Source organism: Balaenoptera acutorostrata, chromosome 15, assembly GCF_949987535.1.
Source record: "Balaenoptera acutorostrata chromosome 15, mBalAcu1.1, whole genome shotgun sequence".
Taxonomy (NCBI): domain Eukaryota; kingdom Metazoa; phylum Chordata; class Mammalia; order Artiodactyla; family Balaenopteridae; genus Balaenoptera; species Balaenoptera acutorostrata.
The window spans coordinates 66,427,543-66,440,905 of NC_080078.1; the positions used below are offsets into that span (position 1 = coordinate 66,427,543).

Here is a 13,363-nt window from a genome sequence, read left to right on the forward strand (position 1 = left end):
TGGTATCTGTTGAGGTGAACTGAATCAAGTGACCCTGTTTTGGATGTCTTAGACTGGGTATTCCCTCACATTTTATAAAATCAGAAAATTTTCTTCCATATAAGCCAAGTGAATTTCTTCTTAACAAGATGCCAGAAATTGACTGAGACAGGTGGAAGGTGAGGGCAAACCTCAGATGATGCTCCTGATTGTAAATGTTGCTATGTTTCTTTTCATTTGAGGATTCAGTCAGATGGTGTTCTCTTTCTTCTCACTGAAATACCAGTGCTCCAGCCCTGTCCCATATTCCAGAACCTTGTTCCTTCTAAATCCCCATTTAGATCCTTCATCTTTATTTTTTTTTAAATAAATTTATTTATTTTATTTATTTATTTTTAGCTGCATTGGGTCTTTGTTGCTGCGCACGGGCTTTCTCTAGTTGCGGCGAGCGGGGGCTACTCTTCGTTGCGGTGCGTGGGCTTCTCATTGCGGTGGCTTCTCATTGCGGAGCACGGGCTCTAGGCGCACGGGCTTCAGTAGTTGTGGCTCGCGGGCTCTAGAGCACAGGCTCAGTAGTTGTGGTGCACGGGCTTAGTTGCTCCGCGGCATGTGGGATCTTCCCGGACCAGGGATCGAACCCGTGTCCCCTGCATTGGCAGGCGGATTCTCAACCACTACTCCACCAGGGAAGCCCCTAGATCCTTCATCTTTATAGCAGTGACTTTGTACTGGAATTAAATCTGACTTCTCCAAGAAGTTCAGGAGGGAGTATAGGGAGATCTTGTTAGTCATTATATGTGGAGAAAAGAGCCTGGGAGACAGGGAGGTGGTCCCAGTATGTCTCTGTACACCTGGATAGTCTCTGCTATCACAGGCTCTGGGTCTTCATTCTCAGAAACTTTGTTCCTAAGTGACCTGGTGGCTTCATTTTCAAAAGCAAACAGTAAAACTGGGAATAACTTCAAATGTTGTCATTTCAAAAGTAACATGCATGGTTGTGCATACCTTCTTCATGATTGACAAGGCTGACAAAGAAAGGCCAGGGTCATCCTTGTGTAGTAGCTGGGGCTTCAGATCTTAGCTGGGAGGATGAAAATTGTAGGAGGGAGGAAGCAAAGACTTTTGTGATTTTCGTGCAAGAACAGGTCCGTACTGTGGCCTCTATGCTCCAAGTTAACAGATTTCAGGCTACAGTAGACCTGAAAGTGAACAAGGACTCCCATTTCCTCTGATGCAGTTGTGATGTCAGAGGCATGTCTGGGGTCCTAGGTTCCCGGTACAGGCTGTGAATACCCTGTTGGAGGTGGCCAGGGACCCAGGCTGCCTCGGTGCTGGTGGTTTCCTCTCCTTCCCCAGTGGATCGGAGTGGTATTGGGGATTGCTGGGGTGGGAGAGCCGAGAAAAGATAGTTGTAGCCCCTTACGAACAGAATTTTAGGTTCTGTAAGATCATTCCATGCTGTTCTATTTATGGCCTATTCCATTTCTGCAGGAAGGCTTCAGGAAAGTGTGTGTGGGGCTGGGGGGGTATCTATATGGGGGAGTTGCTGGTGAGTTCCTGCTGATCTGGTTTCAGTGTTTCTCAGTTGGGACTGGTGAAGGTAATGTTTACAATTTTACCATGAGATAATTCTCTGTATGTGTGGAATTGTACCAAGCATTACAGGATATTTAGCGTCTCTGAATTCAGTGAACTGAATGCTGAGGTCACATATGTGACAATCAGTAGTCACTGTGACAGTTGGAAAGGCTCCCACACATTTCTGCACATCTGTGAACCAAATGTGAGTAGTACCTGTCCGTCCTCCCACTTGCTTGCAAACTCCCCTGCCAGCTAGGAACTGCCGGTAGCTGGTGGGCCTTACTCGGGAAGCCCAGTTTTTCTTCCTCTGTCCTTTTCTCCTTTCCTTTCTTTCTTCATTTCATTTAATGATCCAAGGTTATAATGGAAGTTCTGAATGGTAAACAAGAGTTAAAAAGGTGAAGTTTATCTAGAGTCGTGGCTTTTAAACTTAAATATATATCCCACAGTAAGAAATACATTTTATATCACTCACATGTACAAAACTGAAACTAAAATTTCACAAAACACCTGCTCTTACTTAGAATGGTGCATTCTGGTATTTTCTGTTTTTCCTTTTTTACAATTGATTATGATCCAGTAAATTAAAGACTTTCTGTTGGGTCAAACCTCAGACGGTGAATGATTGTGGGAAACTCTGAAGTCATACACAGAGTTTTATGTACACGTATACATGTAGCAAGAGCTTTCAGATTCTCAGAAGTGTCTGTGGCCCAAAAAGGGAGCAGAATCCTTGTTCTTTAATAACAGATTTTCCTCTTTGGAATGGTGCGAACAGAAGATTTCGTTATTAATGGCCTATGCCTAGATGACTTCTGGTTACCACCTCCCTCCCAGGTCACCACTGGATTTGTGTAATTGAGTGCCATTGCATGCCAGGATTATCATGGCTGTTTATTAATAAGTTAAGGTTATTTTTAGTCACATTTGAAGAGCACTTTGTACTCAACAAAGTACTATACTTCCATTCAAATTAATTCACTTCATCTATAGCAAACTCAGTGGTTGCTGGCAGACAGGTAGATGGTTAGCCAGATTTGCAGAGGAGGAAACGGGAATGAGGCTGGCTGAGTGACTTGGCCCAGCTGCACTGCTAATCAGCGGCTGAGCTGAAATGCAGTCAGGTCTTCTGACTCCCAAGTCCAGTCCCACTCACTGTGAGTGACACAGCAGGAGCTTGCCTGGAAGTGGTCTCCTCAGAGGCTGCTGATTTACATTCCCTCTTGTGTGGCAAATGGTGGCTTGTACCAGTTGGCCCAGGTGGGAGGTCTTCCCCCCTATTGGAAAGCCCCTGCAGTGGTCCCAGGTACTCCAAAGCCCTCTCCGTGTTTGCCCTCCCAACAGAAGCCGGGAGCATCCTGATCTGCAGCTGTGGTGTCAGCCTTGGAAACAGCATCTGGCGGAGGGGAGATCTCATTCCAAACACATCCATGTCACTGAAGCCAAGAGCAGGGAGGAAGCCCCAAGCTATAGAACTTTGAACGGGGCGGTGGAGAAGCCTCTGCCCCTGCCCTTGCCCCGGTCTGTGGAGGAGTCATATATCACCAGCGAGCACTGCTACCAGAAGCCCCGCACCTACTACCCCGCTGTGGAACAGAAGCTGGTGGTGGAGACCCGGCGCTCTGCCCTTGACGATGCAGTCAACCCCCTCCACGAGAATGGTGACGATTCCCTCTCTCCGCGCCTGGGCTGGCCTCTAGAACAAGACAGGAGCAGAGGGGACAGTGACCCCAAACCCAGCTCCCCAAAGGTATGGGGCTCGCTTGTACTGGTTCTTAATTCGGTGTTTGAGTGTTTGTACCTTCTCCTCCTAGGGCTAAATGTTCTGTGGAAGATGTTTATTATAGAGTTGTATTTACTGTAAAATTGTATATAAATTTGCTTATCATAGATGTATTTTGGTCTGTTAAAATGAGTACAAAGTCAAGAGAGCCCACTTAAATCCCAAAGATCATTGGTTCTAGGAAATGTCCACAAAGTGGCAGAGTCGGGGGCGGGGTGTGGAGAGGTGGGAGGTAGCAGGGGAAAAGGGTTGACTGGAACTTGATAAATGGAAGTAAGTTAGGAAAGTGAGTTTTTTTCTTCAATGCAATTTATAGTTGCCCGTGGGTGCTAATCCTTCGCACAAGCAAAGAATGAGTCAGGTGTTTTGTTAGGCATAAGGTTTTCAGTACAATTCTATGCTGGCTTTACTTTTCACTTTGCAGCCCTGACATAGGAACAGTCCATTTTGTCAAAATATTTTCTGGTTTCATCAGTTTTCCCAAGAGATACTCTCAGTTTCTTGTTATTCAAGTCATTCTCTTCTGGAGCCCCCTGTGTTCTCTTGCCAGTGTTCACTGGTCTCATTCTGCCCTATCCTCAGTTGTCAGTGAGGATTTGTGTGATTTGAGAGCTTCTCCACCCTTGTCATACTTACTTTCACAGACTTCATTGTGTGGGATGGTATCACCAGCATAAGTCCATTGCTGCATCTTGCCGAGGGGGAGCATCCTAGGTTAGAAGCCCCTCAAGGGTGGGCATTATACCTCGTTCAGCCTGTATCCTTGCCAGGGTCTAAACAGTGCTGGGTGAGGCTGGTGAGGACATAGTCTTTGGAGACAGACCCAGTTTCAAGTCTGGGCTCAGCCACTTTATATCACTGTGTGATTCTGAGCAGGTCACTTCACCTCCTCAGACGTGTCTCCTTACCCCCTGTCGAGTGGAGCCAGTGGCAGCGCCCTCTCCGTTACTGTGCAGCATATCTGTGAAAAGCTCTCAGAACATGGCTTTGCACATAGTCACCCCTAAATAAATGTTAACTAGAACCTGTTTCATTTCAAATGAGTGAATGAAAGGTTGCGGTCACAAACCCCAGAAAAGGTTTGTGATCATGCAGACGAGGCAAATTGCCTAGAGGTGTCTGGCACAGCATGAAAAAATCAGGAAATACTGGGTCTGAACAAGGCAGCTGGGGTTAAAAATCTCTTTCACTGGTAGCAGGCTGACCATAGGCCGGCACTGTGTTTTATAAACATTATCCTATTTCATCCTCATGAACCTTTAAAGTAGGATTTACTACTTCCTTCTTTCCCATGAGGGAACAGAGGCCCGGAGAGGTGAACTAACTCATCCAGATACATGCGTTCAGCAAGATATGGAGCTAGGACTTAAAGCTAGTTTGTCTGACATCCACATACTAACCCTTGTCTACGCTCGCCCTGCTGTATTCTGATCTCAGGTTTCTGGAAGCCCTTCTGTGAGGCCTACTTCAGGCCTAGGGCATTGGGCCATTCTTTGGGAAGCAGCTGTGGGATCCTCTGAGCCGGAGGTCTGTGCTGCCCTGAGGTGGTGGTTATTGGTACAGCAGGCACGCTTCTGCCCAGTGCCCAAGAGGGGAGGAAGGGGGCAGGGAGGTAGAGAGTTGGGATATTCAAACTGCAACTGGGTTTTCAAATGGTTGTGGACACTGGCTGGTTGGAAAAGGGGCTGGGAGCTGTCTCCATGCAGTAACTTCAATGTTGTTGCATCCCCAGGTGAGGGAATATGTCTCCAAAAAGGTCCTACCTGAGGAAGCCCCCGCTCGGAAGCTGCTGGACAGAGGCGGAGAGGGGCTGCTGAGCTCCCAGCACCAGTGGCAGTTTAACCTGCTGACGCACGTGGAGTCTCTTCAGGACGAAGTCACGCATAGGATGGACTCCATTGAGAAGGAGCTGGACGGTAGGGCTCCCTCCTTGGCTCCTTGCCCTCGGCAGGCACTGTGGGCCCGCCGGGGTGAGCTGCTTTCTGAACCCCCTGATCTGGCTCTCCAGGCACAGCTGTGTTCCTGCCGCCTCTCTGTCACTCTCACCACCTTCATTCTCCCCTCAAGATGGCAGAGCCTTACTTTTAGTATTGATCGGGCACTTCTAAGGTTTGTGCGATGTCAGGGGTCCTGCCTCACTTTCCCAGACCCTTCTGCCAAGGAGAGCGTGCAGAAGAGCAGCTGGACTCTGCCTGCGGGTAATGTGTGATCTGAGCAGATCTTTACTAAGCCAGTTCTGTGGGGAACTGAAACTTTGACCTATCTGAGCTTTTAGGATGTCTGAGGATTGATCTGAAAACACTTTTTATTTCAGCCTTTCTTAAAATCGAATATGAAGCCTTCTCCTCTTTATCAGTAGAGATTTAAGAACTTGACTAAGTCATTTACGTGGCCCCTGGGTATTTGTCCCAGATGTTAGTGGTAACAAATGGGCTTGGAGGACTGAACTCTTGATCCCCAGGATGTTGTCAGTTTGCTTTTTGAAGACAAACTTCCTCCTTGATTATTTGTTGTCTTATTCTCTTATTTCCTAATTATTTGTTTTCATCCTTAGAAAGGAGACTGATTAAGAAATAAATGTTCTGTTTGAGGATTCTGAGTACAGCCAGGCTGTTATTACTGTAATTGGGGATGAAATAACTCAGAAGAAAAATGCCATGTGTTATGTAAGCGAGGGTCACAAGGTGTGGCTGAGGCCAGGCCAGGGGAGGAGAGCTGCTGTGAGGGGAAGTGATAACAGGAAGGCTTCCTGGAGCTCCTGGGACTGAAGGGGAGCCTTGAAGAGAGTGATGTTTTCTGCTGGGGGGGGGGCGGTGACTGAGGGTGGATGATACGAGGACTGGCTTGACTGGGAAAGGGTTGGCCCTGTTGGAGGACAGCGAGGACGAAAGCCTAACACGCCCTCATGCTTTCTTTCCTGCCCCGGAGGCAAACCTGCGGAACCGGGAATGGGAGGCCAGTCCAGGGTCCATTGTGAGGGCATTTCTGGAAGGTGGAGTGTTTCTGTCTCTCTTTCACTCCTGAAAGGTTTCCTTGGGCTCCTTAGACCTGTAGCTGATGCCAGGTCTGTGAAAAACCCTGCTATTAGAAAGCTGAAAGAGGATCAAATGCCAGACTGAAAATTGTAGAGTTTCAGACAGTGGCGGTAGAATTGGCTCTGGGTCCCTGAGAAGAGGCTTAGCACCATGGAAACAGGGCGAAGGTTCTGTTGTTGCCAAAGGAACCTGCCCCTAGGGGAGAAGTCAGAGCTTTCTTTCCTTCTTCCTTCCTCCCTCCCTCCCTTCCATTTTATTTTTGGCTGCTTTGGGTCTTAGTTGTGGCACGCGGGATCTTTTGTTGCAGCGCGCAGGCTTCTCTCTCTCTAGTTGTGGCACATGGGCTCCAGAGCGCGTGGGCTCTGTAGTTTGTGGCATGTGGGCTCTCTAGTTGAGGCGCGCGCGGGCTTAGTTGCCCCGAGGCATGTGGGATCTTAGTTCCCCGACCAGGGATCAAACCCACATCCCCTGCATTGGAAGGCAGATTCTTTAACTGGACCACCAGGGAAGTCCCAAGAGCCTACCTACTTCTTAATCACTGACTTACTCCTGCCGCCCAGCTTGGGCTGCTCCGGCCCTGAGTTCACTGAGTGGTCAGTGTGGCAAGGATGATAAGCCTGGGCTCCCTTCTCTGGCCTTCCAGAGGACTCTTGTGTCCTGCTCATCTGGGGCCACATACTCTGTTCTTGTTCTGATATTCCAGGCCCTGAGAGGTACTGGAAGCATGAAAATCAATTATAAAGTTTAAAGATTTTATTCAGGTAAACAGAGTTTGCATTGTATTTAATTAAGATTCATCAGAATCCCATTGTATTTCTACTATCTTCATTTCATCTAAATACCATCGAGAGAAACTGAGCTTTTATAGGAATTTGCATACAATATTCCTTTTTAAAAAGTCTGATAAGCTATTATATTGACTTTAAAAAATGTCATTGTTTCAGTATTAACCATTATTTAATAACTTATGTAGTTGTGTGAACAGTCTTATAAAACTAAAAGATGAAAGATATTTAATGACCATGAAAATACTGAATCTTTTAGCATTAGAAAGATTTTTTTTTTTAAATGTTACCGTAGTGAGCATTGGCCTCTATCTAGATGGTCTGGGGGAGTGTATTTGAAATGAAACTTTACCTTTATAACCTTCTGCCTTGCTTGGAATCATGATACTGTTGAGAAGCTGTTGAGCATTCTTAAAAGAGAAACTTGGGGTGATGGTCCAGCACCTGGTGTGGAGAGAAGGCTGGCTTACTGGATGCTGGGGTCCAGAGGAGGTGCTGTTGGCTCCCACAGCCAACACAGTTCTGGGTCTGGTCTTCTTCGTTCCTGCTAGAGAGAAGACTTCCACCTTCGGGGCTCCAAACACTCCTGTTAACCAAGTTCAGAGACTATGAGTGGCCTAGACTCTTCCAGTCTGCACACTGACTGATGCTCTTTCTCCCTGTGCGTGCCTGCTGGGTCACCATGGTGTTGGGGGACGTCTTGGGTGAGCCCGAACCAGATCTGAGGTAGTTCCAGTAGCTTTAAGAGGGGCCTCTCAGCAATTGTAGGATCATCTTGCCAAGGACAGACTGACTGACATTTTCTCTTGGAATCAACACAGCCAGCCTTGACTGCCTTAGACTCACCCAGATGGGCTCTTACGGCATTAACTTTGAGTCTTTTCTCCATTTACTTTTTTTTTTAAAAAAAGGATTTATTTATGCATGCATGCCAGGTCTTTGGGATCTTCGTTGCTGCGTGTGGGATCTTTAGTTGCGGCATGTGGGATCTAGTTCCCTGATCAGGGATCAAACCTGGGTCCCCTGCATTGGGAGCGTGGAGTCTTAACCACTGCACCACCGGGGAAGTCCCCCCTCCATTTACTCTTGTGCTCTTTAGCTGAGCAGTTCCTGTCTCTCTCTAGTCTGTGGACTTCTTTTTCTTTTTCTTTTTTTTTTTAATAAGACTTACTGTTGTATTGAAACTGGTCACTATGGAGTTTTTCTTGCTCAGGAGGTCACTGGCCAATGTCATTTAACTTTGATCCTTTACTCTTGGTTTTCAAGTTCCGCCTGAGAAGTCAGTTTTATATTTCTTATTTTCAAGTCCTTGTACTTGTTGGGATCAGGAGGAGGGAAGGTTCCTCCTCCTTGGAACCCCCGAGTACCAACAAGAAATCTGATGGAGGAAGGTGAACTCTGCGGAGCCCGAGCGTTCAGTGGGGCATATCGCTGGACTGTTCCTGCATTCTCTCACTGCCTCTGTTGAGAACCTACTATGTACCAGGCAAAGTTGAGTGTTAGGGATATAATGGTGAGTAAGGCAGACTCTGCCTCTGCTCTCATGGAGCTTGATCTTATGTTAGAGACAGATATTAATTAAATCATCCCATTATGTTTAATTACAAACCAGGATGAGTGCTCCAAAGGAGAGCAAGTGATATAGCATAGCACCTGCGACACAGGGACCAGATTCAGAGTGTAGAGTTGGGGAAGGCTTCCCTGAGAAGTAACTTGCAGGGAACAAAGGATTTAGAAAAGTGGGAAGGAAGATGGAGGGCTGGTCTGAGGAGGGCGGAGGATTGTGTGTGAGGCTGCAGGCTGCTTGAGGAACAGGCACTGCATGGTCTTCCTCTTTCTGCACTCTGGCTCCAGGGTCCAGATGGTGCTCAGTAGAGGTTGGTGCACAGCCTAGAAAGGCTATGGGCAGGCCGGGGTAAGCACAGGGCCTACCTGGAGGGGCTGGCTCTTGTCAGAGGTGCAGGGCTCTGGAATGGCCCCTCCCCAAATGCCAGAGCTTAAGGGAGTGGCTTGGGGAAGAACAAATATCTTTCTATAGAGAAATTTCTGCTCTCAGAAGCAAGACAGCTTTTTAGATATTGAACTAATTGTAGTCAAGTTTGTTAGTACCTGGACATTTTACATTAAGTACTTAGAAAATAAAATCAGTGTTCTGTGCTACTGATGATAGGAATCAATATGAAGCAGATCAGAATTTATGGAGACAAAAATAGACCTTTTCAAGTCCCTTTAGATTCTCATTTTTCTTAACAGAAGGCTAAAACACCAGGCTTTCTGATTTTCAACATGGGAAAGCCTTATAAAGATGGGGCGGTAACACTGAGCAAGGTGGGTCCTTCCAAGCCGGCTAGACTATAGAGCTGCACGAATGCAGTAGTCACTAGCTGTGTGTGGCTATTTAAATTAATTAAAATGGAATAAAATTTAAATTCAGTTCCTCAGTTGCACTAGCCACATTTTAAGTACTCAGTGGCTATATTAGACAACACGGACATAGCCCATTTCCGTCATTGCAGAAAGTTCTGTTGGACTGCACTGCTCTACAGCATTTGAGTTTTGTCCTAGGAGTAATACTTTGCAGAGAGGGTGATGAGTCAGTGTTGCCTGAAATGGCCCTCCCTCCCCGTCCCCCATGAGTGGTTAGGTGGGATAAAGTGCTGAAATTCTTGCTGACATTCTTGCATATCAAGTGTTGAGAACTCACCGGGTCCTCTCTCTTCTGCCTACAGTGTTGGAGAGCTGGCTGGACTACACTGGGGAGCTGGAGCCCCCGGAGCCTCTGGCCAGGCTTCCGCAGCTCAAGCATTGCATCAAGCAGCTGCTGACGGACCTGGGCAAGGTGCAACAGATCGCACTCTGCTGCTCAACATGAAACTGGGCACCCCACACTAATGGGGCCACAATCCTGGGGCACCTGCAGGAGGAGCTTCACATATTTAAATAAATAAACCTAGCATGCCGAATGCACGTGACACCGACTGACTTCAGGGATCTGGGCAGGGGTGTGATGGACTTGGACAAAGAGGCCGTTTTGGCTGCTGGAAGGGAGGGCACTCTGATCTCGAAGCCTGCCAAGAAGGTAGCAAATAGACTCTTGGGATTCCCTTCTTCTGTGCACATTGTTGAATGGAGAGTGAGTCTTTTTGCACAAACTTCACTTGAAATCGTGCCACTGATGATAAATGGAATGAGAGCCAAAAAAGTTTAGTCGGAAACAGTTGTAAATTCAACTTGCAGCTTATTTAATTGACTTCTCTGTCAGGTTGGGGCACATGCCAAGCCTTCTGGTTTTCTGCCTGGCATGGATTTAGGCAGCAGGCATCATTTTCGTTTTTCCAGCTTCGTGGGAATGTTGTGACTTCACCATTCTGTGGAGGTTGGGAAGGAGCAGAGGCCTTGGTGCCCTGCCTTCTTAGAACTCTTCACTTTCTCACCACCTCTCTTGCATGACTTCATGGTACCGGGGACAAGTTTTGTATGCTTTCACCCCAGAATTGGCTGGGTTGTGTCTTTTGTAGCAGAACCCATACAGCCTGTGGAAGAACTAGAATCTTACTGTAATAAGAATCTAGGAGGAATTCCAAACTGAAGCAGGCAGGGTCTGGAACCCAAAGGACAGCATTTTCTACCCACTTCTTGACAGCTTACCAGTTCTATTTAATGTCCAAAAAATGGTTCCCCCAAATTTGAACTCTCACTGTAAAGATTTGTTACAAAGAATGTGGTTTGGGGAATTACCTTACTTTGTATTGTTGTAAACAAACCAGATTCTACATCTGCTGCCGCTTTTCTCCTTCCCCGAAGGGTATATGTTCAGTAGTTGGCATTTTCAGAATTGTTTTAATATACTTTAACACTTTAAATTTCCTGTTCGTATTATTTTGTGAGATCAAGGTGATTATGCTGCTTAAGGTCCAGGTACAGTTTGTACCTTTTGAGACAATATTTGTTACTCTTCCAGGTTACGGTTCCACGTGTAATTGTTTTGTTTTTCCTTACTAGGCAAAGTTAAAGAAAATGTTCCATGCTTTGAGGAGTGACCCATTTTACCATTTAGTTTTCCTATCACTAAAGGCAAAAATCAAAGCACATCTATCCATTAACACTCACAAGTTAATTATGGGTTTATGAATCTGTAATGTTATATGCTGCAAATATTTACTATGTAAACGTGAAGTAGCCAATATCTCAATAGCAATGACAGTATCTCCAGTGACCTTTGGGATGGTTAGGCTTTAAAGTACAGGTCATTGCAGTCACAAAGCCCTCTGTACCAAGATTTGTTTCAGGGTATGCTTTGTCTAGTAATTTAACTCACCATTTGATATAAAATGAATTTAGGACAAGTTGACCTGCTGTAGCTCATCCGTCAGAGGGAATACATGTGGCTATGACATCTGTAGTAAAGCTGACACAATTCCTCTGTAAGAGGTTGTTTCCCATTGCTAATGTTGGTGTTTCTGGTGTGGGAAGAAATGCTCAAGGAGTATGCACGGCATCTGTGTTTTGCATAATTTATCAGACGGCCACATTATAAGAACTGTGTGAAGCTTGTCTGAAAGGGGAAGAAACAGGATGATTTTCTGTAGCCACAACTGTGAGGTATGGTGACTTATTAGATTACTGATTTTTCTTTCCTGAAAACACATTTGAGCATAACTTCTGGGGAAGCTGTAACTTTAAGGGAGTCAATCTCATGTCTTTTTCAAGATGAAATAAGAAACTGAGTTACCCTAATTTTGCGAAGTGGCCATTATTGGGTTTAATGTATGCTTTTTGTAAAGGAAATAATCCCATTTCACTCATAGTGACCTTTGTCCTTAGGGAAGCAGGGGGTGACTCCAAGTTCTGATAAACCCCAGTGTGCTTCCCTAATTTAAAGCCATGTTGAGGGGCTCCATCCCCAATTCCTGGGTCACGTTCAATTAACCCCAGGCTGGAGCACTGGAAACTGTTATTTGCAAATATTACTGTTACCATTTAGAAATATGTACACTACCTAAGTTTTCTTTTGAGAAAAACTATCCACCTATAAAAAAAATTGCCTTGACAAAAACAGTTCTGGTTTGACTAATCATTTTGTTTAAGTGATGAGTGTATGCAAGGTGGACCCTTGATGAGCCAACATTGCACTGTGGATACATATCTATGTTTACGCGCTATTAGAACAGAAGGCGCTGTATATAGAAATGTTGCTTTGAAGCAATATTTGCAAAACATGCAAACTTCTGTATCTGTATTTGGAAAAAATAAAACAGGTTTTTGTTGCTACGTTTCAGTCATTTGTTATAGTTACCCTATTTTTCTTTCATATAAATTTATTTTTTTTATATTTATTTTTAGCTGCATTGGGTCTTCGTTGCTGCATGCAGGCTTTCTCTAGTTGTGGTGAGTGGGGGCTACTCTTTGTTGCGGTGCACGGGCTTCTCACTGCAGTGGCTTCTCTTGTTGCAGAGCATGGGCTCTAGGCATGCAGGCTTCAGTAGTTGTGGCACACAGGCTCAGTAGCTGTGGCTCGCGGGCTCCAGAGCGCAGGCTCAGTAGCTGTGGCGCACGGGCTTAGTTGCTCCGTGGCATGTGGGATCTTCCCGGACCAGGGCTTGAACCTATCTCTCCTGCATTGGCAGGCAGATTCTTATTAACGACGGCACCACCAGGGAAGTCCCATCTACCCTGTTTTTAATGTGCATTAATTTTCTATAAACATTACTTTTTAAAGGAAGTCTGCTTTTACAATCTAAATAGATGTATCTTCTGCAGGGAGGCAGATGCAGGCTTAAACCCAAAATCGCAAGGAAGTATGCAAAATACTTTTGAATTCATTTAAGTGTCTTTAATATTCAAAAGTAAAATGCCCCACACCACCCTCTAGCCCAGTCTGGCTCATGCTTTGTGATGTGAGCTGCAGGACTATTCAATTTTTGATTGTTGAAAGCAGTGCAGGGAAAATAGGTCTGGCCTGCCTTATATTAAAAGATGGGACCCACTGCAATTAGGACCCTTCTGAGGCCAAGCCAAACGGCCTATGAACCCCAATCAGCTCCTTCCTGGGTGTGCGGAAGACTCAAGGAATGGAGTAGGCTCTAAGGTTATATTGCAGAGCTTCCCTATTACTTGCCACATTGCTTCTTCCCTCCTAAACAATTATGCTTATTAAAAAAGTTAAGGGAGGCAGTTGGAGAGACATTAAAGTGAGTAGC

At 45.8% G+C, this 13,363-nt stretch overlaps 1 protein-coding gene across 9 annotated transcripts in view; it reads left to right on the forward strand.

The window, feature by feature from the left end:
* PHF20 (PHD finger protein 20) overlaps positions 1 to 12,434 on the forward strand; it is a 140,449-nt gene extending 128,015 nt beyond the window's left edge. For all 9 annotated transcript variants that reach the window (XM_007193201.2, XM_057528475.1, XM_057528477.1 and 6 more), the window contains 3 exons: positions 2,905 to 3,310; positions 5,076 to 5,259; positions 9,893 to 12,434. In XM_007193201.2, the coding sequence (XP_007193263.1) occupies positions 2,905 to 3,310; positions 5,076 to 5,259; positions 9,893 to 10,035 (733 nt within the window). In that variant the 3' untranslated portion in view covers positions 10,036 to 12,434. The remainder of the gene's footprint in view (positions 1 to 2,904; positions 3,311 to 5,075; positions 5,260 to 9,892) is intronic.
* The last annotated feature ends 929 nt before the right edge of the window (positions 12,435 to 13,363 follow it).